The sequence below is a fragment of the Paramormyrops kingsleyae genome, chromosome 21, assembly GCF_048594095.1.
Source record: "Paramormyrops kingsleyae isolate MSU_618 chromosome 21, PKINGS_0.4, whole genome shotgun sequence".
In the NCBI taxonomy this organism is placed as follows: domain Eukaryota; kingdom Metazoa; phylum Chordata; class Actinopteri; order Osteoglossiformes; family Mormyridae; genus Paramormyrops; species Paramormyrops kingsleyae.
Window position 1 is genome coordinate 2,713,578 of NC_132817.1, and position 26,067 is coordinate 2,739,644.

The 26,067-nt window shown below is 53.9% G+C and overlaps 2 protein-coding genes across 3 annotated transcripts in view; one reads left to right on the forward strand and one right to left on the reverse strand.

Moving 5' to 3' along the window:
* ak5 (adenylate kinase 5) overlaps nt 1–11,553 on the forward strand; it is a 40,866-nt gene extending 29,313 nt beyond the window's left edge. The window contains exons 8-14 of the mRNA XM_072704336.1: nt 4,643–4,719; nt 7,473–7,515; nt 7,688–7,732; nt 9,191–9,354; nt 9,464–9,580; nt 9,947–10,138; nt 10,369–11,553. Coding sequence (XP_072560437.1) covers nt 4,643–4,719; nt 7,473–7,515; nt 7,688–7,732; nt 9,191–9,354; nt 9,464–9,580; nt 9,947–10,138; nt 10,369–10,434 — 704 coding nt within the window. The 3' untranslated portion in view covers nt 10,435–11,553. The remainder of the gene's footprint in view (nt 1–4,642; nt 4,720–7,472; nt 7,516–7,687; nt 7,733–9,190; nt 9,355–9,463; nt 9,581–9,946; nt 10,139–10,368) is intronic.
* A 1,620-nt stretch (nt 11,554–13,173) lies between these two features.
* On the reverse strand, nt 13,174–25,872 carry zzz3 (zinc finger, ZZ-type containing 3). Of its 2 annotated transcripts, none has more exons than XM_072704552.1 (12): nt 25,766–25,872; nt 19,303–20,709; nt 17,939–18,077; nt 17,519–17,666; nt 17,171–17,295; nt 16,443–16,514; nt 16,244–16,345; nt 15,926–16,021; nt 15,459–15,608; nt 15,214–15,348; nt 14,937–15,037; nt 13,174–14,584 (listed from the first exon to the last, which is right to left on the reverse strand). In XM_072704552.1, exons 2-12 carry the CDS (start codon nt 20,646–20,648, stop codon nt 14,440–14,442), a joined length of 2,559 nt encoding a protein of 852 aa, XP_072560653.1. In that variant the 5' UTR covers nt 20,649–20,709; nt 25,766–25,872; the 3' UTR covers nt 13,174–14,439. The 2 variants fall into 2 exon arrangements, with proteins under 2 accessions (XP_072560653.1, XP_072560655.1); XM_072704554.1 differs by lacking the exon at nt 25,766–25,872 and adding an exon at nt 25,018–25,716.
* Nucleotides 25,873–26,067: the final 195 nt, after the last annotated feature.

The window sequence follows — 26,067 nt, forward strand, 5'->3', positions numbered from 1 at the left end:
TTCAGTTGTGGGTAAAGATCTAAGACAGGAATGGGACATTACAGAAGTCTCAGCAAAAGATTGTTTACTTTGATTTAAGATGTTCTTGCTTTCTAAAAGGAGGAGGTGTACTGGGGACATGTTTAAGGGTAGGACAGGAAGTACATAATAAACGACTCGCTGGATATGCCGGTCTCTGCCTGACTTCATTCGCAGCATTAACACACCCCGGTCTGCCAGTTCAGAGGCACTGCCCCCGATGTCCACGCGATGCTGCAGATGTGTGTCAACCAGGACAGCCCCACAGCATCCTGAGCCTTAAGGTACTCCGGGCGGATCTCATCCACCCCCGGGGCCCGGCCACTGAGGAGCTTTTTAACCACTTCAGCGACCTCTGCCCCAGAGATAGGGGAGTCCACACCCAAGTCCCCATACTCTGCTTCCACATTGGACGGCGTGTCCGTGGGATTGAGGAGGTCTTCGAAGTACTCCTTCCACCGACCCAAAATGTCTCAAGTTGAGGTCAGCAGCACCCCATCCCCACCATAAACAGTGTTGATGTTGCACCGCTTTCCCGCCTGGAGCCGCCGGATGGTGGACCAGAATCGCCTCGAAGCCGTCCGGAAGTCGTTTTCCATGACCTCGCCAAACTCCTCCCATACCCAAGTTTTTGCCTCAGCGACCGCCGAAGCCGCACCCCGCTTGGCCTGCCGGTACCTGTCAGCTGCCTCTGGAGTCCCACAGGCTAAAAAAGCCTGATAGGACTCCTTCTTCAACTTGACGGCATCCCTCACCACTGGTGTCCACGAGCGGGTTCGGGGATTGCCGCCGCAACAGGCACCGACCACCTTACGGCCACAGCTCCGGTCAGCCGCCTCCACAATGGAGGCGCGGAACATGGCCCATTCGGACTCAATGTCCCCCGCCTCCCCCGGGACATGGGAGAAGTTCTGCCGGAGGTAGGAGTTGAAACTCCCCCTGACAGGGGATTCCGCCAGACGTTCCCAGCAGACCCTTACTATACACTTGGGCCTGTCAGGCCTGGCCCGCTTCCTCCCCCACCAGCGGAGCCAACCCACCACCAGGTAGTGATCAGTTGACAGCTCCGCCCCTCTCTTCACCCGAGTGTCCAAGACATGCGGCCGCAAGTCCGATGACACGACTACAAAGTCGATCATCGAACTGCAGCCTAGGGTGTCCTGGTGCCAAGTGCACATATGAACACCCTTATGCCTGAACATGGTGTCCATTATGGACAATCCGTGACGAGCACAGAAGTCCAACAACAGAACACCACTCGGGTTCAGATCGGGGGGGCCGTTCCTCCCAATCACGCCACTCCAGGTCTCACTGTCATTGCCCACGTGGGCATTGAAGTCCCCCAGCAGAACAAGAGAGTCCCCAGGAGGAGTGCTCTCCAACACCCCTTCTAAGGACTCTAAAAAGGGTGGGTATTCTGAACTGCCGCTTGGTGCATAAGCGCAAACAACAGTCAGGAGGCTACCCTCTCGTCCACTGCGGTAAACCCCAATGTACAGGTGCCCAGCCAGGGGACAATAAGTATGCCCACCCCTGCTCAGCGCCTCTCCCCGTGAGCAACTCTTTGGATCGGACCGCCAAGGTCCCCGCCTTCGCACTTCGCACCCGATCCCTATGGCCCCTCCTATAGGTGGTGAGCCCATTGGAGGGGGGACCCACGTGCCTTGTTCGGACTGTGCCCGACCAGGCCCCATGGGTATAGGCCTGGCCACCAGGCGCTCACCATTGAGCCCCGCCCCCAGGCCTGGCTCCATGGGGGGGGGGCCCGGTGACCCACATCCGGGCAAGGGAAACCGTGGTTCCATTATTTTGTGCATTGATGGAAATCCCAGAGGAGGGATGACATCACCGCAGTGGGCACTAAGCGAGCCGGCTGCCCGTACTGCCTGATTGGGTGGCTGAGCTCAGGTTAGTGAGCAGCGTTGAGTCTGCACACCCACGGGCTCTGCTGGGGGCTGAACGGCAGCTCACTGAAGCAGCAGGGGGGTGGGGGAGTGGCTCTCCTCATTCTTCACACAGACAAACAGACCTTGGGTCAGTTTTTTGCTGGTCGCTGCGTGTCTAAGTGCTACAGCTCAGAGGATGTAAAACTGAGGTAGGCATGGTGCTGGGGAAAAGCTTGTGAGACAGAGGATGTGTTTCTGGGGAGACATACCAGAGATTTTACAGTTGGAGAGTGCGTTTCCAAGGAGACATATTAGAGATTACACGGTCAGACGATGCGTTTCCAAGGAGACATTCCTGAGATCATGCAGTTGCAGTATACGTTTCCGAGGAGACATACCTGAGATTATGCAGTTGCAGTATACGTTTCCGAGGAGACATACCTGAGATTATGCAGTTGCAGTATACGTTTCCGAGGAGACATACCTGAGATTATGCAGTTGCAGTATACGTTTCCAAGGAGAAATGTCAGAGAATTTACTGTCTATGCACAAGAGTGGCAATGCCTGCTGTTCAGCTGCCTGCTGACAGAACTTCCATAATTCCCTGCTTCACACTGACCTGTGTGTTTTGTGCTTTAGATAGTGTGGAAACCCTGCCCTACTTACTAGCTGTTTATACACTGCACTGTGGTTCTGGGAGAATGTCATTTTGTGCCTCTATATACATGTATATGGATGGTATGAAAATAAAGCCCATTTGATCTTCACTTGTGCGACTAGAATGTTCTGCTGGTTCAGGATCTTTCCCAAGGACCCTGCAGATCTGGACTCGCAGAACACAACAGCCTGTCATTCCAGTCGCTTTTTGAAACCCCAGGTCATCGCGTTGACTCTCGGCATTGTAAAAGCCTTCCTGTGTTATTTTGCATCTTTCAGATGCACCCTTGGTCCTTGGTGTCCTAAAATAACCGGGAGCAGGTGGTGCCAGTGCTCTGCTGGTGGGGTCCAGCTGCCCTCTGAACCCAACCGCCCTTCCGAAGGTCTTTAAAAGACCAGGATACTAGGAGGATTTCAGGCGTCTTGTTGTTTCCCAGAGTCTGTGCCCTACATTCCTCAGCAGTGGGTCACGTATGGGAACTGAGAGCTTTGTGGTCCCACCATCGTCCTGCTGCTGGTTTTACATAATCTACTCAAATCACAACATACCAAAACACAAATCCTGACAGCTGCATTGTAGGAAACTGCAGCCTGAAACTCTCCTTATATGCAAAGCATCCATGCTTCCAAAACTGCTTTCTGCTCACCCTTCTGCCTGTGACGTCTCTCCTGTGTGCCCTGCTGCTGTACCAATGTTCATCCTGCCATCAGAAGCAGCACCAGCACCTGCCTGCCATCACCTGCCTGTCCCCCTGCTTTGAAAGTCTAAACTTAAAATTTGGACTGTGAGAATTGGGACTGTAAAGCACTTTAGGACAATGTAATGTTGTGAAAATGCGCTATACAAATAAAATTGAATTGAAAAAATCGAAATTTTGCAGAACAGGGTCGCAGCTCATTAATATTCCGAGGCTGCCCAGGAACACGGGCCTGATGCAGCAAGGCCAAGAGCTGGTCTTCTCAAGACAGACACTGAGATACGAAACAAAGCCTGAGATTAAAGTGAAAGTATTTATGTCACCACGCATCTAAATATATATCTCACCCATTTCAGTTTTTTTGCTGAACGAGAGGCTTTATTTAGAAACAGCATGAAGAATTCGACCCAGAGTCAGTGTGTGTTCGACATGCTAAACGATCCTTATGCTCCCTGGCTAACAAACGAGCCCCAAAGCCCAGCGCGTCCCTGACACCCCAGCGGCTCCGGGGCCCCCCTGCCAGCCAGTGCCCTCCTCCTCTCAGCCCTGTCTTAATTATGTCAGTATCTGCACTGTAATTAATTCACTGTTATGCAACTAATTTCTAATTTCCACAAGCTCTGCCCGTGACAGTGACAAAGCGGAGGCTGATCTCTCACTGCGGGCCCATTAATGGACACGGCGCGCCAGCTCCCCGTTCGCCTTTAAGTCCCGCCGAAGCGCTGTCCTCCGAAACCCGTCATGTGACTCGCGATTCCAGCCCTGCTTATCCACTTTTCTGCTGACTGTCCTCCTTTCTGCTGCTGAGTCAATTCTTTACAGTCTTACTTCCATATGCAGCTCTCTGCCTACAAAGAGTCTGGCAGGGAAAGTCACAGAAGGTCACAGAAAGTTACGGAAGGTCACGGAAGGGCAAGGCAGGCATCACAGAAAATTATCGTGAGCATACTGCTAAAATGAAGCATAATGCACAGAATCAGACTGCTAGGAGCGTCTTCCAGCATTCTGACAGAAGGCTCTGGAACCCTCATGGTCTGGGAATGCTGGGAGATATGCATGCTCATCTGCCCAAAGTCGGAATGGCTGACTACATAAAGCTGTAGAACAACTGCAGAAAACCCCCGACGACACCCAGGAGCCCTAAGAGTCCAACAGTGAACAAGATGAAAACAAAAGCTGTTCATTTCCATCAGTGCTTTACAGTCACTGGGTACATTTAGAGCATATTGACGATTCCGAGCAAAAACAACTCAGTGGTGTTTTGCTATTTAATTTTTTTATTTAAAATTCCCTCTGAGCTGGCAGCCACTTTCAGTCTTTAGCAGCCTTTCTGAGTTCTGTGCCCCACGCTTTGTCAAAGCGGATCTTGTTGTGTTCCTCCAGGTCCCAGTGAGCTGGACCTCAGTCTTCTGGTGGAGTCCACTGGTGTGGGAGACACGGTCCCCGAATTCGAGGAGCAGGTAATGGATCCAGAGGCCCCATCCGCCACAAACACTGCCGTTCATGCCATGAAATCTTTGGATTTTAAAACCTTAAACCATGACATTGTTGGAACACAATGAGGCAGTATCGTCAAAATGGCCAGGGCAGCCAGACAGGAAGTAAGGTACAGGAAGTGAGGTCATTATTATAAGTGCCAAGCTATGATCATAAATGTACAGGTTCGCAGGACCAGATTCGTGAATAGTTCAGGTTTTCAGAGAAAAACACAACAAGAATAAGAGCCCACATGCATGACGTATGCAAGGAGGAGTTATGGCGCCTCCTACAGGTATCCAGCCAATACAGCATGAGGCCTGATGCTCACACACAATATTTCTTGTCTAAACTGGTCACCAACCACATGAGGTCGTGCGTCAGTCAGAGAAACATGTCATCCTGGATGGAGCAAACGGGCATTTGAGACAAGGGGTCTGAGCTGTGGAGACTGGCTGAAACCCAGCCAAAGCCAATCAGGACTGGTGAGCTGGCTACATTTCCATCTGTGAAATTGTGAAGTGTTGCAGAGCTGTTCTTGCACATTGAAGAGCCCCAGGATAATGCAGAGCGCATCCCTGCGGGTCTGAAATCCACTCGCTCCTCATCGTCTCAGTGGTCCCTGCAGCCCCTAGTGGTGCGGAAGCAGCACACCAAGGGAGCGGGCCGTTGGCACCGCTGCAGAGAGGCGGCTGTCACTCACCAGCCACTGTCCCCCCCATGAGTGACAGCTCACTGTCACACGCCCACAGAGGCGTCTGAAAGGCTCCTCTCTCGCTGTGCTTCCAGCTCCAATCCAGCGGGACAAAGACAATCTCGTCAGGGTCCTCAAGACAGTCAGACTGTCATATGATTCCGATTAAGATACAGCGCTGCTGATCCCTGTGAGGGGAAGGTACCAGAAACACAAGAGGAACTGAGAAATAAATACAACAAACAGATCATATGCATGTATGAGTACAAATAAACTATAGACACAGAGGAAAATCTGTAATAAACATAAAAATAATGAATTTAAAGAACAAATAAGAGGGCTGTGCAAAAAATGTGCTACTAGGCTAGATATAGGAATTGAATTTCACGTTTTTACAAGCAGTGATTATAATGTGCGGTATGACGCAGTCAGTATTAGTAACTCACCCAGTGCGAGCTCTTCTGTCTACGCGCCTCAGTTAATGTTACCGTATCAGTGCTGGGGGCCAGTCGGCCCCCAGGCCGGTCACTGGAACCTCACAGGCATCTCTCAAACAGCAGCGATGGGAGCTTCTGAGTAAACAAGAAGAGCACCTCTAGTTGCGGCCGCAGATCTACAGGAATCCTCTATGCATGCAGCTATTTCTATGAGTGCTGGGAGGTGCTGCTGCTGCTGTAAGCGTGTCCCCGATTCACAGCGCTCCCCAATCCCGCCAGACTTTCCACCATGCAGCTACAGGACGCTCTGTGCGGCACTGTAACAATCCAGGGATCTACTCCGTGTTTTTACTCTGACACAGCAGCTCGCCGTCAGTCGGACGCCCTTCCGATGTCACGCCCCCTGCTGCGTGCCTTTGTTTGCTTCCGATGGCCCCAGCTGTTTTCGGGTGTCACTGTAGTTTTGCTGTGTCTGATATTTGGCCTACGTGCAGACATGACATCAGCACGAACAGTGCAGTCTTAGTGACAGGTGACCTTATGAGGAATCGCTCAGTTCACAGAATTAAAGGTCGGCTTTTTCAGTGGAGACATGAAATAAAGAATCATAATAAGAAAAGAGTTTTGTTTTCTGAGCTTCTGTTTCCGGTCCATTGTCGCGGGAGATGTTTACTAACACTGTAAACGGTGATTTCAGAGTCCGCAAGGGGGCTGTCATGGGAGCCGTCTCTCACAGACAGCGCCCTCTGGTGGAGCCGTGGCAGACGAGTCGTGCTTGTGTGTTTTCAGGATGAGGCGTGAACCAAGATCTTTCCCGGACGGGGATGCAGGCATGGCACTTGCGTGGCGGAAAGCTGCACACGCCTGTGACGGATTTGGCCCTAAAGGGGCCACAGACAGACCTCCAGCTCGTTAATTAGACTCAAGCGAAGCAGGACAGGCCCCGAGGTTAAATAGCCAGTGGAGCCACAGGGGGAGGGCAGCACAGAGCCCCCATGCACAAGGACCGCTCACTGCCCTCAGAAGCACGCCCAGGGTGCCCGGCCTCACCAGCGGTGACTCAGTGCCTAACCAGTAACATATCCTGTTTAATTCACTCATCACTAAGTGACTCATCATCTGTGAAGCAGAGGATGTGTCACCAGTTAGGATGGAGAGCTTTGTCAGCCTGTCAGAGGGACCTGGCCGCCTGCCCTGCCTCTCCGTGTCTGTGGTCTTTGCCAATCCTCCTCACTCTCCCTCTCACACTCTCTCTCTGTGACTCAGCCAGCCTGCTGGCACTGCCCACAGACCAGACTGCTCATCATTGGCGCCGCTGCCATGTACCACGCACACGCACACACACGCGCGCACACACACACACACCCACCCTACAGCGCCTGTGTCCTTCATATCCAGCACTTCTGTCCCCTTAGACAACAGAGCCAAGCTTAATATAAACTCCTTTTGCAAACCGGCTTCACTGCTCACTGGTAAACTAATTCATTCTATACAGTCATATTAGTTACTGGGTCACAGAATTCTAGCAGTGCCGGGGTCAAAGGTCACATAAACACGGAGCGTCACTTCCTGCCTGATCTTCCTTCGCTCTCTCCCTGTCTGGCAGGCCGAAGACGACACGGCTGGTTATGCTGAGGAGAGTGCTGAAGGTTGGTGAGGAGCTGTGCATGCCGAGGGAGGGGCCTTATCCTAGACTTCGTTTGGTCACGTTACAGATAATCCCTCCCACCCTCGCATCTCACATTGTGGTGATGGATTTAGCAAGGTGGCGCTGTTCAGCTGCCCTGTGCCACCTGTCCGATGACCTTCTCTCCATTGCAGGTTTCCCGGAGGAGATGAAAAAACCAAGGATCATCTTTGTAGTCGGTGCGTTTGGGGAGGCTCTCCCCGTTTATCTGTCACGAAAGCGGTGAATTGAGTTTGCATCGGCGGTTAGGCCCGGCGCCACCTGGAGGCAGGGCACAGGCTGCTGGATCTGCTGGGACGTCTTTCAGACGCTCGGGGGGACCTGCACTGGGCACCCTGTGGGCATTTAATTGTTCTTGCAAGAAACTGTCTTCAGCTCCTCGCTGCAGCTTCCCTCACCATGGAAACCGGATTCCTTGCTCGCCGCTTGAGTCCCATGGCTATCTAACGTTAGACGTGAGGAACGTGGCGTCAATGGCGTCACGGGGGGGGGGGGGGGGGGTAGGGGCCCCGTCAGCACCGCCACGGACAATCAAGGTGTCTAATGAGGTGCAAGGCAACTGCCGCGGCTGGGACTGACGGTACCGCGCGGCGTCTGTCTTTATCAAGCATGTAGACATTGCTAATCAATTGCCTGAAGCTTTAATGAAAGATAAATTTGTTTAGACCCGACCTCACACACTTTTATGAAGTACCGCTTATAAAGCTTCCCACAGTGTATAAGTGAACACTGCTGACGGTCAAGTGCATTGTGGGTTACACCACCATTCATTGATCTGACAGCATTGTGCTTGTCTGGATGAATGTTAGTCTGGCTGCTGGCCATTGATTGGACAGATTTGTTTTTGTTTGGGGGCAGAGGGGGTGGCTTTCCAGGGCTTTCCGGAGTTTTCCGGGGCCCCTTCGCCTGCTTGGGGTTCCTGGCTGATTCGGGTGCCGGGGAAACGGGGAGAGCAGCCCTTGCAGACACACAGACTCACAAAGGCATCTGAAAGAAGACCGCCCCCTCCCCCCAAAGGGGGAGCCAGTGAGCAGTAGCGGCATGGAGCCCGACCTCCTCTGCAGACTGCTAATCCAGCCCATCGATCGGATCGGAGCCATCTGGGACCTCATTCTGTTCCCGTTTACTTTGCTGCCCCAGTGTCAGTAAACTCATCCAAAGGCAGCGGGGAGGAGCTTGTCAGATAAACTCAGATGTTATACACGTGTCTCTGAAAATGACACCGGGGGAACACTGGGGTCTATCTGAGGGGGCAGCTTCCCTACATGACTGTGTAAGCCGTCACAGCACTGCGCTGTGTCTCTGTGCCTGCCTGTGCCGGGCCGGCTATGCCTTTAAGCCGTCACACCACTGCGCTGTGTTTCTGTGCCTGCCTCCGCCGCCCGGCTGTGCCTTAAGCTGTCACAGCAATGAACTTTGCATGAGAAAAGAGAATCTCAGCCAATTGGGGGGGGGGGGGGGGGCAGTACCTCGCTCTGTGAGTCCATGGAATGAGCTGAGGGTGTCGCCCTCGACCCCTCTGTGCTCTCCTGCAGCCGCCCTGCCTAAAATCCTGCTCCAGCATGAATCTGACGCCTCGAGGCTAAACTCCCCCCTCCCCCCCCCCCATTTGTCCGTATGTTTGGGGCTATTCACAGGGGGTCCCGGCTCAGGGAAGGGTCTGCAGTGTGAGAAGCTGGAGCAGCACTACGGCCTGCAGCCACTCTGCCCTGGGGAGCTGCTGCGACGGGAGCTGCAGGTGCACAGCGAGCGTGGCCGCCTGCTGCGCGACTTCCTGGAGAGAGGGGAGCAGCTTCCGGCTGTAAGGCCACTCCTCCGAGTCTCTGGCCACACACCCCCCCCAGCCCCTGGCCACACCCCCCAGTCCCGGGGCCACGCCCCTGTCACTCTCACCCCGCCTGTCTTCACAGGACATGCCGCTGGAGCTGATGAGGGAGGCGATGGCTGCTGCCCTCGGGCAGGAGAAAGGCTTCCTGATCGAAGGCTTCCCCCGGAGCGTCCGGCAGGCCGAGGACTTCGAAGCCAAGGTCAGTGGCAAAGGCGCTCGGCGGGAGCGACACGGCGGCCAGTTGGCCTCCGCCTCCTCAGTGACATCTTCATACCTCCATACCGGCACCTCCGGGGTGGGAGGAAACCAGACTGTGGCAGGTAGCCTCTCGTCACCCCAGGAGACGCGAGCAATCGTGACACGGCTGTGCCATCACACTGTGTCCCGAGTATGAGCTCAGCTTTGGAGGAATATTCTGCCCCTTAAGGAGCGGTGTGTCTCCCACATGAGCAGGACAATCCTCCATGTTCCTCAGGTGACTTGGGTGTCTGGGGTCGGTCTGGTTTTCTCAGGTCGTCATTTTCAAAGGACTGTGTGCAGCGGTTGTGTTATCTGCCTCCTCCAGATCGGTGAGCCCAGCCTGGTCCTGCTGCTGGAATGTTCCATGGACACCATGTGCCGTCGGCTGTCGCAGACGGTGGCTCCGCCCCTCCGGCCCGGAGACAGCAGAGACGCCGTGCAGAAAAGGGTGGAGAGCTTCTGCAGCACCGTGGAGCTCATTGCTGCCCACTACGAACGGAGGAAACTCCTGCACAAGGTGTGGGGACGTCCTGGAGTGTGAGGATCCGGGGGGGCCTGCAAAGACGCGCACAAGATCACCCTCATTTAGGATAGAGGGTCATTGTCCGTTCAGTTCAGGATGAATGAAAAGATGACTGAAACTTGTTAATCAGCCAGAAGATGGTGTCACAATTTGGCAACCCAATAATGTCTCAGCCAGCTAACTTTGTTCTCCTGTTCAACATCCTACTTCCTTTTGTTTCCTAGATTGATGCGGAGAGACCTCCTGAGGACGTTTTTGTGCAGATCTGCCACATGCTGGATACCTACTAGTAGTGCCATCAAGACGGAAGCCTGTTTGTGGAAGAGATGTCTGGGCGCTGAGCTCTGTACTGCCAAAGGCCTTTCGACTGAACCCCCACGTCCTTTTGAGAAACATCCAGAGCCAGACAGTGACACATTCTGGGTTTTTTAGGGAGTCCCCAACACCGCCCCCCTCTCCCGAAATCAACAGAGATCATGACAATGGAAGTCTTGGCGCAACGAACCAGAAGCTTGTATCGTGTGCCGACTCCCCCCCCCACCCATGCGTGCTGTCCCCAGTGTCCTTGCTCTGTAAGATACCAGCACTCTGACACTCAAAGTGAAGTTACCCCTAATGCGCTTGGAAAAGCAGCTTCTAAGCAAGAGTTTCTGTAGGTTTCTTTTTCACGTTAATCTCGTACATTAGCATTGCATGGAGTCAGCTATCGAAGTTCACCGTCGCTCTTGTGGACCGCAGGCTTTCTCGCTGAGAAACTGTGCTCTTCCGTCTTTATGAGGTGTACATACAGTGAATGTGGACAAAAAAGTGCTCTCATTTTACACTTTGTATTCACTTTTTGAAGGTTAAGTGAAAAAGGTTTTATAAGTATTTCACCAGTGCAAAGAGCAAAACCAATGCCACTACGCAGACCGCCCTCACCCCTGTAGTCAGCATCGCTGCAGACAACTCTCCCCTATACGGCCACTGCCACTATACAGACCACCCTGTCCCCTGTATAGCCGCCACTGCTACACAGACCACCCTCTCTCCCTTATATATCCACCACCTCTACACAGACCTCCCTCTCTCCCCTGTAGGATCACTGCCGCTACACCAACCACCCTATGTCCCCTGTACAGCCACTGTCACTACACAGACCACCCTCTGTTCCCTGTATAGCCGCCACTGCTACACAGACCACCACCTCTCCCTTGTATATCCACCACCTCTACACAGACCACCCTGTCTCCCCTGTACAGCCACTTCTGCTACACCAACCACCCTATGTCCCCTGTACAGCCACTGTCACTACACAGACCACCCTTTATCCCCTGTACAGCCACTGCCGCTACACAGACTGCCCTCTCACTGCACTCTTGCTCTCATTGTGGTCTTGAAGTGGAAAATAAAGCACATGTACCATCCTTCCACGTTTCCTACCTGCTTTTGCGTGTGTGCACTTGTTTTATTATAAGATGAGGACCTCCATTTTGGCAGGGGGCCATACGCAGTGTGCACTCAATCTGGAAATGGATCTTGGTGTTGCCCCCCCCCAGGAAACAATCACTCCCTGCAAACACAGAGAGGACTGACCTGGGCGTCCCAGGATTTGAGACCTTTGGTAAAATCCAAGCAGAGCTGCCAGATGCACTGGGGAACTGAATCCGAGTTGCCGAAGGATGCAGCTCATTCTGGAAAATCACCTGTCATCATACACGTTTCTACAGATAAACGTTCTTCAACTGATGAAAATAATGTTTTTTTTTTATTAATAAGCATTATAACAGCCTGGCGAGCACAAAAACTGATCTCTGAGGGCCCCCATTCATTGGGTATGAGCAGGCAGTTTGACTTCACTTGTCATTTTTTGGATTAAGCCAAAACAGGCAGATCCTAAGCCCTAAAGAATTCCCAGCAATAAAAGATTTTTTTCTGAGATCCTGTGAACTCAAAATATTTCCATTTAATATTTGGGACAAAGGCATTTTAGGAATTGGGAATTTTTGGCGAAACAAACCTTCCAAATAAATCAGAGATTTGAATACTTTAGCTCATCACCAGAGCCAGCAAGGACCATGAACTCGACCTGGGCTGCGTTTCCCAGAAGCTCCTCTAACCAGCTTGCATAGCTGTAAGTGTTCCGTTTGCAGCCGTGATTCTGGGACGCGGAACCCTGCTACAGGGCAGCTTTCGTGCTCCTGATCTAAGCACTTCAATTGCATCAGTACAATATATAGCTGAATAAATGGGTACGATAAGGTTGGCTGCAGGGGAAGGTCACCTTTAACTAAGCAGCACTAGCTCTGATCCAAAATGAAGTGAACACACACACATACACGGTCTAAAACAACTTTTTCACACTGTTTCTTACCTTTGTGGTCTAAAAATGCCCCCCCCCCCCTGCTTACAGCAGCACAGACTGCTATTGGGTGGGGGCTTCATACCGCTCCTGTCAGGCTGATGCACACGAGAGGTATTTTAATGGGTTGCCGTGGGGGGAGCCTGCAACCTCAGGACCTTCCAGACAGAAATGCCACGGACCACAGTAAGAGGGGAAGCAGCACAGGAGGCTTACAGGGAGGTGGGGGCGATGGAGAGAGGCGTCGGGGGGGGGCGGCTGACTGCAGGTACAGCCGACTTTAATCGCCGCCTCACATGAAGCCAACATCTGCATCAACTGTATGAGACACACACAGAGCTGATCAAAATACAGATTAAACTTGCAAGTAAACCCCTATTTCTCTGCATATTTACTGTGTGGTGAAATGAGATACCAGTCAATGTCAGAGCCGCAAACTCCCGCATCTCCCAGTCAGGAGGACGCATTCATTACTAGAGCAACCGGCTTGCCTAAGACATAATGCACTGGCGCCTCCTAGTGTTCACTTCAAACATTCACATGAGCATGTTAGACAGCAGGTGATGGGCTACGCCTCCCCACTCCCCCTAAGGGTGATGGGAGCAGGTCAGGGGCTGGGTTTACGATCACACCGATCAGCACGCCGTGTCACACGAGGGCCAGAGAGAGACGGGGAGCTGACGCCACGTAGAAAGACCATTTGCACATACTTTTATTCATACGATTTCTCCTGACATTTTTACATTATTTAAGAACAGACCGTATACAGATACTGAAGTTTGGGGGTGGGGGGCAGGGGGGGGGGACAAAACCATACAAAACGGCCTACTGAAGCACAACAAAAGCTACCGTATAAAAGAAGACGGAGGGGGCCGCACACCGTGGCCACTACTCAGACTGTGTCCTTTAAATAGAATGATAAAAATACAATCGCTCCATAAAAAACCCTTATGGATCTTACGCAGACGTTACAGAAATGAAACAAAGAGGATGGGCACCCCAGGATGGCGAGCAGGCAATTTCACAAAACTTTCCGGAACCTTCCTGAACCCAGGGCAGGGGGAGGAAGGGAGGGAGGCCGGGTTCACAGGTGAAAACTTCAGACAGAAATGGTGCACAGTTACTACCTCTTTTCACCATATATTTGTATACAGCACATGATTACAACAGAACACATTGAAAATATCTGGGTGCCCACTAATCCTGGGGTCCTTCATAGCAAAACGGCCCGCAGGCTCCCTCTGGCTCCCTCCGGCTCCCTCCGGCTCCCCGGCTTGATGCTGTAGTGCTTTCGTTGGTAAGTGAGCAGGTTTAGTGAGGAGGTTTTTAAGGTTAAAACAACGAAAATGATGAGCGGACACAGTGAGGAAAAGCAGCTTTCAGTGAGAGAGGCGCAGTCCTCTCGCCCCGAGCCGACCCACAAGTCCTCCGGCACGTGTTAAGAACAAACACTGTGATTGGTATAAAAAAAAAAAAAACCCAGGACGAATCAAAATAAAATAAACAGAAAAAAACCAAAAAGCTGGTCTTGGTGCCAAGCTCCTTTCAATCCTTGACAAGAAAGCTCACTGACTGGTTCATAAATACTCACCTACAGACATCTAGCTATATGGGGTTAATTCTTTAGGATCCTGGTGTGACTGCTGTGACTGAAAGGTCTATCCTGCCGTGTGCCTGATCACGTCGGCCTCCGCAGCCGGGACCCCCCCCTGAACTTCTCGCTCGGGAATGTTGGTGGTGCCATTTAGCCGTGTTACTGTGAAGACCTGTTATCGCTACGACAACCACAAGGACGTGTGACCTTGACTCCCGGTTTGCCCCCCAGGGTGGCCGCCCTCTACTGCCGGCGGCCACGCCCTTTAGTGGATTCCAAGCGTTGAACTGCGATGGCTGAGCCGTCGGGAGAGCGCCCCCTGGAGGACGGGGGTGATAGTGCAGCCTGTGTTCGCCTCTGTCATCTGTTGGCGGGGAAGTAGTTGGGGTCCAGGTAGTTGTAGCCGACACTCTGAGGCAGGCAGTAATCTCTGTCCAGAAAGGTCTCTGCCTCGCAGATGGGCTCCAGCCGGTGGTCAGGCTTGTGGGACTCGGACTTGAAGAAGCTGCAGGGGACGGATGACCACCAGGGTGGGGGTTAGCTTTAGCATTGGGGGCATCTTCTACCCCGAAGGTACACACGCTTGCTGGACCTTGGTGCTCAAAACATTATCCTAACATATCTAAATCTAAACAAAGTAAACTCCATTGTACAAGGTTTCCTGCATTCCCATCTTGAAGAGCACGTTTCCCCATCTTAAGGGGAAGGACAGGGTTTTGCTCCCCTGGTTAGAGTTTCCATGAATAGCTGCTATGGGTAGCTCATGGTACAGGACAGCGCATCAGCATCCAGGAATATGAGGAGAGCGGCTGGGCTCCGCTGTGAGGAGCAGTGCATGAAGACGCGGTGGAGCTCACCAGTCAGAGCAGGAGCTGCAGAAGTCGACAGCGTTGTCCTGGGGACAGTCCTGACAGTGCCACCTCATGCCCTGGATTGGCTCCACACCACAGGCATCACACTGCGGGGACCAGGGTCAGTCAGAGAGGGACACAGGCGAGGGACCAGACCACCCCACAGAGACACAGACCTTCTACTTCTTCACTCCACTGAGAAGTCATCCATCCATCCATCCATCAACTATAGAGGCTAAGCTGACCTCCAGCTGCCCCCCACGGCCACCCTTGCCTCAGCTACCTTGTAGCCCAGGTGCTGCGTGAGTGAATGCTCCATGTGCATTTCCCGCAGCCTCTGCTTCTTCAGCTTCTTCAGCTCCAGCAGCTCCTTGTACTCGGGCAGATGTCTGCACTCGGTGGGGATGCTGTCTTCATCCTGCAGGGGGGTGAGGAGCCAAAAGGCTGAGCAGGACTGGGGGAAGGGGTTGCTGGTCGCAGCCTTCACTGTCAGCACTGTTGCCTTATAGAGCCGGCATAGGCACTCACAGAGTCAGCAGCGGTGGGGTCCTGCAGCGCGCCGTAGAAGCTGGAACGGTCGTCGTCGTCGTCCATATAGACAGGAGGCTCATAGGAGGTCAGGAAGGTGGAGGGTCTGTACAGGTGCTTGTTCAGGTGGTGCTGCCTTTTGGTAGATGCCTGAAAACACAAGCGAGTAAAGATTCGGGTCCTCACATTGACAGGGGCAGGGACAGGGGGCAGAGACAGAGACAGGGACAGGGGGCACAGACAGGGACAGGAGACAGGGGACAGGGGACAGGGGGCAGAGACAGAGACAGGGGACAGGGGGCAGAGACAGAGACAGGGGACAGGGGGCAGAGACAGAGACAGGGACAGGGGGCAGAGACAGGGGGCAGAGACAGGGGGCAGAGACAGGGGGCAGAGACAGGGGGCAGAGACAGGGGGCAGAGACAGGGGGCAGAGACAGAGACAGGGACAGGGACAGCTCAGGGTACCTTCCTGCTGTACATGCAGAGGTTGGGTGTCCTTCCAGGCACAGGAATCCCAGCTTTTGTCAATTTGATGAAATACTTCTGCACTCTGCTGGCAACCTGCAGAGGGCATAATTCACAGACGGGACCAGGGATGGTTATGAGCCTGGCACACAGTGTGCCTTACCCTGCGGGGAAGCCTTATCATAGCACAAACAGCTTCACACGCGGCCGAGGCGACAGACACTCCATCCCTCAGGCTGCCCAGTCATCACCCTGCCTTTAATTACAGCCGTCTATCCAGCCCCCAGACGACACGCTCAGCCAGCATCCAGACAGCACCTGCTTGGCCGTCCTGTTCCCCAGCTCGTCCGCTATCTTCTGCCAGCGTCTGGACTCCACCTCCTCGGGGGGGAACTTCAACAGGAGCTGCTCCAGCTTCTTCTGCATGGGGGGGGGAACCAGAAGAGCAGGTGTTTGGCAAAGGCCCCCGGTTTGGAAACGCTGCTGGGGGGGGGGGGGGTGGGGGTGTCACCCATACCTGCTCCTCTATGGTCCACAGCTGGTTGAACGTATCTGATTTATTCTGGTCACAATTCCTGCCCTTGATCATCTGAGGGAGAGACAAGGAAAGAGTAACTAACAGGTTACAGGGAAAAAAGGAAGGAAACAGAAAGAGCAGGTATGTACGGCATAGAGACAGACAGACACAGATACACACACTGTGGACTAGACCCCCACTCTTTCTATTAAAAAAAATAATTTCATAATAAAGATTGTGAGACAGCACCATGTCTACCTACTGCCATAATAACCAAGTCCTGCAATAAGCAAGGAGCTTAAATGCACATAAACACAAAGGCTGCCGTATCAGTTGCGGACCCTGGGGGGGGGGGCTCACGCCAACCAACAGGCCGGAAGGTTCATTAGCCTGAGACACACGAAGCGGCCACAGCCACAAATAGCGGAGCCAGAGGGAGGGGCTTCAGTGTTTCCACAGAAACAGACTCTGGCAAACGTGCCGTAACAGGTGTGTGCGTGTGTTTGTGTGTGTGCGTGTGTGTGTGTGCGTGTGTGTGTGTTTAGCGGGGAGCAAAGCAGATGAGTGTGTAAAGACAATCAGTGAAGAGGAACCGCAGATATCAAAAAAAAGAGCGTAGCATCTGGCTCTCAGAACGACCTCCTTTCTCAGACACCAAATGGGTCACGCAGATACACAGATGTCACAACACACAGCAAAGAAGGCACTGCTGGTTCGGGTGACGGTACCTGAGAACGGCTGCTGGAGCTGCTGTGATCCGGACCGTCACTAGAGGGCAGTGCGGTGTACAGTGCTGAAGACTCGCCATCCCTTTTGGAATCCAGAGGGCTTTTTGGTCGAGCTGGCAACCCCACTGCGGAAAAAAGCCACATGTGACCTCAAAGGCCTATAGCAGCCAATGTAAATATGCAAACTCAACAGACAGTAGGGGGCATATCAGGGGCTGAAGGACAGGGCGTATGTGCAGGGACAGACGGGAGCAGCGTGTCGGGGCTGAAGCGGAGACGTCCTTCCGCAGAGGATAAGGACAGGGGGCGTGTCAGGGGGCGTGTCTCGCATTCGGGGGTTGCTCTCACCTTTATCAAAGATGAGCTTGGTCCTCCGAGTGTTCCGCTTCCTGTCGCAGAACTCCCGCTCGAAGTCCCCCAGGCCCGAGGTGTACTGGTCCCAGGCGATGTCTGGGAGCTGGACCACCCGCTGAGGGCCCGGCAGGCCCAGAACCATCTACCCAGAATGCAGCAGGGACAGGGAGAGGCCTAAATGAACACGGCTGAACTCAAAACACTGCTTTCACGTCGATCTGTATGACAAGCCTCCCGATCCAAGAACACCGAGCATAACAGGCGAAAAGTCTCCGATCCCCAGGGCTTTGTTAACACGGCAGCACAGCCTAGCCTCAGCGTGCAAAGCCTCGTAAGCATGAAATGGACAGACAGAAACACGGATGAATCATAACTGTCAGTACTGAAAAGTACGAAAGGGGCTCGGAGCCATACCTGCTTCTGCAGCCGCTCCACGAAGTCCACGGGGTCACTCAGGGCCTGCTGCTGATGCCGGGCCAGAGCCTCCAGGTCCAGGATGGCCTGGGTCCGCTGGGCTTCCAGCACGCCGATGGTCTGCAGCAGCCTCTGGTAGCTGGCGGCACAGAGAGACGTCACCCAAACACGCGGGACATTTAGCGGCAAAGGGGGAGCTTACCTGACAGGCCTGGGGGGTGGGGGGGTGTCAGTTTGATCAGAAGGTTTCCAATGAGCCGCCTCATTTGGCTTTTCGACGTGCAACGTTTCAAATGGAGCCCCCAGAGGCCTCGCCGAAATGCTGCCCCCCCCCCACTGTCAGGACAGCCCCCCCCCCCCTCACGACACGCACGGCCACAGCCAAATGAAAGCCTGTCAGCAGCATTAAAGTGTACAAACAGGGAACCTGCATTACAGAGCATGTGCTGCAATCACAGTCAGCTTTAATGCCGGCGGGAGCCCACAGCAGCCACAGCAGGCAGCCAGCATTGAGGCGGTGGGACCAAGTGGGCACACCAGCGCCACCTGCTGGATCATACATCCAGAACAGCGAGGTGTTCATGTCACCAGCACCACTGTCACCCATCACCTATTACAGCCCCTAAATTTCACGAGCCAGAACTAAAACATTTATTTTCTCCAGTCCACGTGCTCTCTGAAGCCTGCTGTGCGCCCCAACGGAGGCACATCACCTGCAGCCCGACCAGCTGCGGGCATGAGCCCCGCCCAGCATGAGACACAAACCGCAGGAAGGGGGGCGGCTGCGCAGGGATGCAGAGACAAACGTCAGGCCACGTCCACATTCACCTCAGCCAATCAGGACAATTCCTAAATATTTCAGGCCTTCTTAAGAAACCTCCTCAAAAATTTTATATGTAGACAGGAGCTGTATTCGGGGTAAATGGCCCGTTCCCTACAAATCACACAGCATGACGTGTCGTTGCAGTAGCCCAGCACAGCAAACACACAGCCCCTGCCTGGCCTCTGGCCCCGAGGCTGAACGCAGAGCCTCTATCTGATCTGGGGCCTGCGGAAAATGGACAACAGCTGGCGGTGATTTTGTGCCAGGAGGCCACGTCCTGCAGCTGGATGGACAGGAGCAAAGTTACAGCTCGGGGCCAACAAAGGGCCTGGAGGGCTTGGCTGAATGGGCCGGACACCCACTTATACCTGCCCATCTCCACCAGCATAGGGGAAGGCGCCCCCAGCAGGCACAAGTACCCAACTACAGAAAGCCGCCTGTGTAAACACGCATCTGTGACTCCGGCAGCATTAACCCTGAATCAGACAGAAGGTGACAGCAGAGCGGATGGGAAACGGCGCCCCCTGCTGCTTTCACATACTCTTTGTTGTGTTTCAAAGCCAAATGGTCAGACTCGAAATAATAGACGTCTGGGTCATCTTCGTCGTCTTCCTCCTCCTCAGCAGCCGGACCGCCTACAGGCTCTTTGGTGGATCTGGGAGCTCTGAGCTCCGGTGAGCCCACCTCCCCGCTCTCTTTGGCCTCCGGCTCCCCCCGGGGGCTGCTGGTGCTCTCTGCGTCAGGGGGGGCCTCGGCCTCCCGCTCCTCCCCCGGGGGGGAGCTCAGCTTAGGCGGGCTGCCCCTGCCCCTTCGGGGAGAAGTTCTCAGGGCGTAGCGATGCTCTTGGGGTTCACTGAAGCAGGGAGTGTGGGGGGGGCTTTGGGCAGGGCCTGGGGGGCAATGGGTGGGACTTGCTGAGCTGTAGGCAGGGCCCTGAGGCAGACACACTGGTTGCCCCCCCCCTGACATGCAGGGCTCGTCGTTCGCCACACACAGACCACTGTTGGTGCCGTCCGTGACTCGCGCCTGGGCCAGGCTGCCGGCGTCGCCCACCACGTCCACCTCCTCCTCCACCAGCGGGGTCTCAGAGGGGGGGCCCTCTGGGCCGACAGGCCCCACCTGCTCGGGGTGCGAGTTTCTACAAGGCACATCAGAGTGGGGGCTGGGAAAGGGCGCCCCCTGCCTGCCGTTCAGCAGGGATGCGTAATCACAGCACACATCCCCAAGGTTGTTCCCCGGCTCCCGGGGACCGTCCATCGCGGCGTTTAGTCCCACAGAGGGTGGCGTGGGGCCCCCACCAAGGCCTCCATCGGGGCCCCGGTCGGCAAGCCCATTGGCAACCCCATGGCCCTCGCTGCCATCCACAGGCTGCCCGCCAGCCTCTTTGGAGTTCTCTGCTGCCTCAGACTTGCCTTCGTTACGTTGGGAGTCCCGCTCGCCCTCGATTGCATCCTGAGCGTCGCATGGAGAGGGTCTCTCAGGCCTGGCTGGGGAGCCGGGGGTCTCACCGGAGCGAGAGCGCCCCCTGGCCCGCTTGAGCAGAGGCGATGCCTCACGGGGCTGGCCCTCCACCTTCTCAGGGGCCTCCCTTTCCGAGAAGGACAGGCCGCGCTTGCGGGGGCTCATCCATGGCTCCCGCTCCCCTGGGAGGTGTTTGGCGTCGGCTACCTTCCCCAGATGGCTCCCTTTGGGGGAGGGCTGCTGTGGCGCCCCCTGCTGGCTGTCCGGCTTTTTCTTGGGCGAGCGGGCCCGGGGCAGGGGGGCCGGCGAGGAGTCATCCGACTGGGCGATGCTACGGTTCCTGAGGGTCCGACCACAGAAGTTTTCATCCAATCCATTTATGCCCACCGACGACCTGGTAACACGCGTCGAGCGAGAAGCAGCCATGCTATGGCCGGTCCTACAGCCTCCACATCGCGGGCCGCAGCTCTGCGGCGATTCGGGACTCCTAGATGGGGAGAGAGAGAGACAGCAGCGTTAGGGAGAGCCGAGACAGCCGATACATTTCACCAGCGCTGTCTAAAGCCAACACGATCAGCTGAAGACAAATGCTAAAAACCGCGGAGAGCAGTTATTATTCATTTGGGAGCCTGAAGGACCAGGCGGAGGGCTGGAGCCCAGGACGCTGGGAAGAAACAGGGCAAATCCTCCTCAGCAGCAGCAGACAAACAAAAGGCCCAGGAGACTTCAGCTCTGTCTAACTGATAACCACTGATCAGAAGGGAGGAAGGGGGTGACTTACAGTCTCAAGAACTTTTAATCAGGTACATGCATCAAGGTAACTTACATTGCAGCCGCAGTGATAGTGCCGTAATCACGGCTGCCTTGCCTGGGTGCAGGGTCATGTGACATACAGGGTCATGTGACATGTCACGTACAAACTCTCACCATCACATGAACCACCACCATGAGACAGAAAAGAACCGGCAACTTAAAATTTAATAAGAAAAATGTAATTTAAGACCCTGTTTAAAAATTTATCTACATAATCACTTTAAAACCACATATTGGACAAGCCAGGACAGGCAGGGATACAGCCTTCATCCAGAGGTATCTTCCTGGTTTTAGCTGCAGCACCAAGAGCAGACAAATAGGAACCTTGTTTAAGGAGCAGCAGGAAAAAGACGCGCCGTCCTTCCACGCAGAACGAGGAAGCAGGACCACCGTACCAAAAAAAGCTAAAAATGAAGGCCAGCTGGTCAAGTTCCAGGAAAATAGAAGGTGCTTTGGAAGCTGTGATAAGGGAGAGTAAGAGAAGAGTCGGCAACATGAGGCAGAGAGTGCAGAAGGCGGCAGGTTCTCCAGATGGAGGGGATTAATACTGCCATGCAGGAAGCCAGGTGCGGCGACAGCCGAGTCAGAACCCAGAGCACTGCCATCTACTGGGCTGAACAGGAAGTGCGACACGAAAGCAGGACATTGCTGCCAGCCCTGCCCTCGGCATCATGGGGGAAATGGCAGAAGGGGCAGACCGCGACAGGAGCTTCAACTCCAGGCAGCTACTCGGGGGATCCATGGTCAGGTGGGGGCCAGTGGGAAGGGACTCACACACACACACACACCGCCCAGGGTCACACCAGATACTGAATTAAAGCAAAGTTCCGGGTAGAAAAGGAAAGAAGGAAAAAAAAGAAGTGAATGGCAGCATTGAGACGCAGGCCCCATAAGCCGACAGGCAGAGACCCCTGACAGTGTGCGGGCGGCTCGCACCGTAAAGCCCAGTCATCCATCTCTCTGCCAAGTCAGTCGTGCCGCATGCGAAATTTTTACAAGCAGAAGAAGAATTCCACAAGCAAAGAGCGCAGCGAGCATTCATTCACAATTTCTGTTGTTTTGATACTTCAACAGACAACCAGAGAACATTCATGTGACTTCAAGCAATCACTCAAATTGCTGTAAACACCCCCAAATTATTAGCGGCAAAATGCGCCGTGCAATCAAGTCGCCTCCCATGCTGGCAAAAAACCCAGCAAGGTTAAATGCGCTTTATCTGTAATTAGCTAATAGAAATGTTTCCAAATGCACGCATTTCATCGACCAGCGTTTGAAGTACACAAGCAATTTGGGGGTAAGATGTGACAGGGTTTTTTTGTTTTGTTTTGTTTTTGCTGAAGCGCGGCCTAGATCAATGGATGGATCACGAATGTCAGGGATGGACGGGAGCAGACTTGTGCTGCATGGAGGGGCTCAGCGATTTGCTGCAGCCGCAGAGGAGAGCCTGCCTCATAAATCCACATGCAGCGGAATTCACACAAGGGGTGACTCTCAGTGCGTGTACTTCACCGTGCTAGTGCTCTCGCATACCCGTTTTATGTCATCTTCCATTGCCAAAGACCAGTTCTAATACTAAGAACAGAAGTACAGAGGATGGTAAAAAAAATTCCCCAGATATTGTGCTTGCCCCGCACCAAGTACCAAGGATGCATCAGTTGCATCCACGCCAAATAAGACCAGTCACGTGACTCATTGTGCCCCAAGTTCGTTCTTGAGAGACAAGCTGGCAAGACCGGTCTTGCCAAGACCACAAGTATTATCTTTGCGTTCTTCGAATTGAGAAACACCCAAGTTGTGCAGCAGCAGCGAGGGGCAAACATCACACCAGCATGCTGCTGTGCCCACAGTCACCCTGAGCAGCTACAGAAAACCATCCAGCTGCAGGAACAGAGCGCTGGATAAGTGTCACCCCGAGAGAGAGTCACCTGGGAGGGCTCACACGCCCTCTCACTCACCACATACCTCTTACACTGCACATACCCAGATATTCTGCGGGGACGGAAGGGATCAGACCAGGCATGGAGGAGATGAACAGAGGGGTCACTATCAGCCTGAGTATTCACAATCAGAGCGAAGATAGTGCTGGACATGTAATGTCTACACCAGGCCAGAACGACCGGCTATTGGCAGAGCTTCTCTGCACTGTGCTTTTTATCAGCCTGCACAGTGCACACCAGCTGGGACTGCAGGGCTGTGCCCAACTCCCAAACACAACATGCACATTTCCCCATTCGCAACAATGGAAACCAAATTAAGCAGACAAAAGCAATTCTGTCATTGACTATGACTGTCAAATTACCATAGATAAAATGGGCAAAAGTACTCTGTGTGCACTTCTTCCTCCCTGAGGTGATTACATAAGACATGCTGCCTGCTTTTAACAGTCCATCAAATGCCTTCCCGAAGTGGAAGTTTAGGTTTAAGCAACGCTAAGGCATTTACCAGAGATGCAGGCCGCCTCCTACACAGGTCTGCTCTGGCAGTCTTCAAGAGCCACTGAAGGTCAAATTCACAGTTATATGATGTAGGTTCTACAGAATGTTAAGTATACATGCAGTACAGACAGTTCTATGAAGACCAAACAGAAATTAGATCAATAACTCTGCTACTATGAGAAAGAAAAATGACTGTTTAATGAAGGACATATAAGACAGACCTTCCTGAATCAAAGGGCATTAACAGCACAGCCTGAGAGCTGCTGGCCTCATCAATAATAAGTGGAGCAGAGATCCCAAAAGAAGGCTGAGCATGTAGCCGAACAGAGCTACCACCAGAGCCTTCATCAATAAAGCATCTACTCCAAGAACTACAAGGCAGGAAGGCCGAGAAGCGCTGAACCATGCAGGAGCGCCGACCGTCCATGTGCCAACTGTCTGCGGAAGCCACAGAGGAGCGTCATGCAAGTCGCATGCAGAAATCTGCAAATAGTAACCTTGGCCAGGGCTAAGGAGCACGGTGGGTCTACTGCTGAAGCAACAATGGTGACCATTCCCATAATCCTGTCAGAATAATATACATCAAGATCCCCAACAACTGACACTGCTGCTTCATTTCATACACTGCAAGGAAAACAAATATCAAGAATCCCAGCTATGAGTAGCACTTCACAGGAACTCCTACTGCACAACCTTACAGTCCGCAGTTACATATCAGCACAATACATAACGTTCCATTGAGTCTGCGCCAGTGCACACCGTTTAACGATCCCTTCCATATGTTAGACTTGACAACAGTGCCAAAAGTTCAGTATGGAGTGAAAGTGCCACGAAGACTGCTGGCCACTGACAGGCCTGCATGATCTTTCTGAAGATATATCAGCCGGCACCCCAGGCAAGATCAGCCACTGCTGTGAGCAGAGAGGAGCCCCCCATGGCCCATTGCTGGAAGCAGCCAATGGAAGCGCTCCTTACTGGGGAGTGGGCGGTCCTGGAGCAGTCGGCCTGGGGCACACCTGCCTCTCCATCACACCCTGGGGGCGGGACCCTGCTCCTTACACTGTAAGCTTACCTGAAGGAAGGACCTTTCCGTGCCCAGTAAAATTTCAGTACAACGATACCTTAATAGTGGTGTTCCCTGCAACTTTGTAGATGTAAATTTCCCCCAGCTATAACCTGTCGGTGTTACTGAAAGTCGCGTTTAAAAGCCGAAGTGAGCTGGATCTCGGCGGCGGGAAAGTACACGCGTGCCGGGCGGAGCGGGTTAAACACACATGACGCTACACGTGTCTGCGGCTCCGCGGGTCACCCTGCCAATAACCGGCGCCCACCTTCATAACTTCAGACCAACTAGTCAACACGCTGCTGCTTCCTAGTCAATGTTCGGCCTCCCTCACGCCGAAGATGCGATGGCAGCTAGGTAGAGCCTCACCTGTGATGAACTGCCAAATTACTAATGGTTAGATGTGCTGCCGATTGTCTCTCAGGGGAGGGCCATTAATCAGTTACTGGTTCGCCGTAGTACAGCTGAATGCAGGAGTATGTACCTGCTATGTCCTCGAACCCTTGCGAAGTTACGTAGTGCCCATCTGGCAGAGCGGATGCCCGCTTAATCCTCCCGACCTCCGTAAGGCGGGCCGCGTCGCGGCTCTCCCGGGCCCCAGTGGCGACGCAAGGCGGCCCGCAGCCACTTATGTAACACGGCTGCCTTCTTCCCCGGCGGGCTCTGCTCCCCGGGCCCCGTCGCCCCTCTCTGAGAGGCGTGAAGGCAGCGGGGAGCGCCCGGCTCGGAAGCGGGCTGACGGCACTCTGCCGCCCGAGCACGGATTAACGGGAGGCTTGCTAGCCGCTTAACTAGCGGTGCTTTTTCCGTTTTAACTCGGTACAACTAGTTTCGCCGACTACCTGGCTGAGCTCTGAAAAAAGAAAAATAAACGAGGACGATGATGATAGCGGTGTAGGTAAAGGGCACAGCTCTCGGGGAGAGCGGAGCACGGACAAAGGGCGAGCGACGCCTGGCGTGTTTACAATGGCTGCAGCCCCCTAATAAGCCAGTTTGGCGGCCAGATGGCCCGATCGCGGCGCTGGGCAGCGCACGGCTAACCAGCTAGCTTAGCCGCGGCTCCTGCAGCACCCCAACTTTGGCGAAGCGCTCGGCTCCGCGCCGAGGAGCAGGCAGCCCGGCCACCCGACGGCCCCGCCGGCTTCCGTGGAATACCCGCGCAGTTCCAGTTCGGCCGTCCGAACCGCTAAATTAAAAAAACACGGCGTTTAAAGCTCGAGATCCACACTTACCTCACTTCCGCACACGGTGCGCAGCGCGCTCGGCCGCCGCCATGTTTTCTATCCCCCTGGCTGCCGTGCGCGCGCCGCCGAATCCCACAATGCCGCGGTGCTCGGCTCGGCTCAGTTCGGTTCGGCTCGGCTAGTCCGGGATCGCCCCCACGAGCGCAGAACGAGGATGTGCTGTATGTAAAACACAGGGGCGGAGGGCTGCGGCGTGGTGGCTGTAGCGATGATCCTGATTTGTGCTGACACCCGTAAAAGCCCGCTTTGTTTTATTGTTAGCTGATATAATTAGAACTTATCTCTCTGTA

What these genes read in the sequence shown, in the direction of transcription:
- zzz3 (XM_072704552.1), bottom strand. Translation starts at nt 20,648, where the DNA reads ATGGCTGCTTCTCGCTCGACGCGTGTTACCAGGTCGTCGGTGGGCATA. An exon ending in TCTGCATGTACAGCAGGAAG is followed by an intron (nt 15,609 to 15,925) that starts GTACCCTGAGCT and finishes TTGTGTTTTCAG; the next exon opens with GCATCTACCAAAAGGCAGCA. An exon ending in CGCAGCACCTGGGCTACAAG is followed by an intron (nt 15,038 to 15,213) that starts GTAGCTGAGGCA and finishes TGGTCCCCGCAG; the next exon opens with TGTGATGCCTGTGGTGTGGA.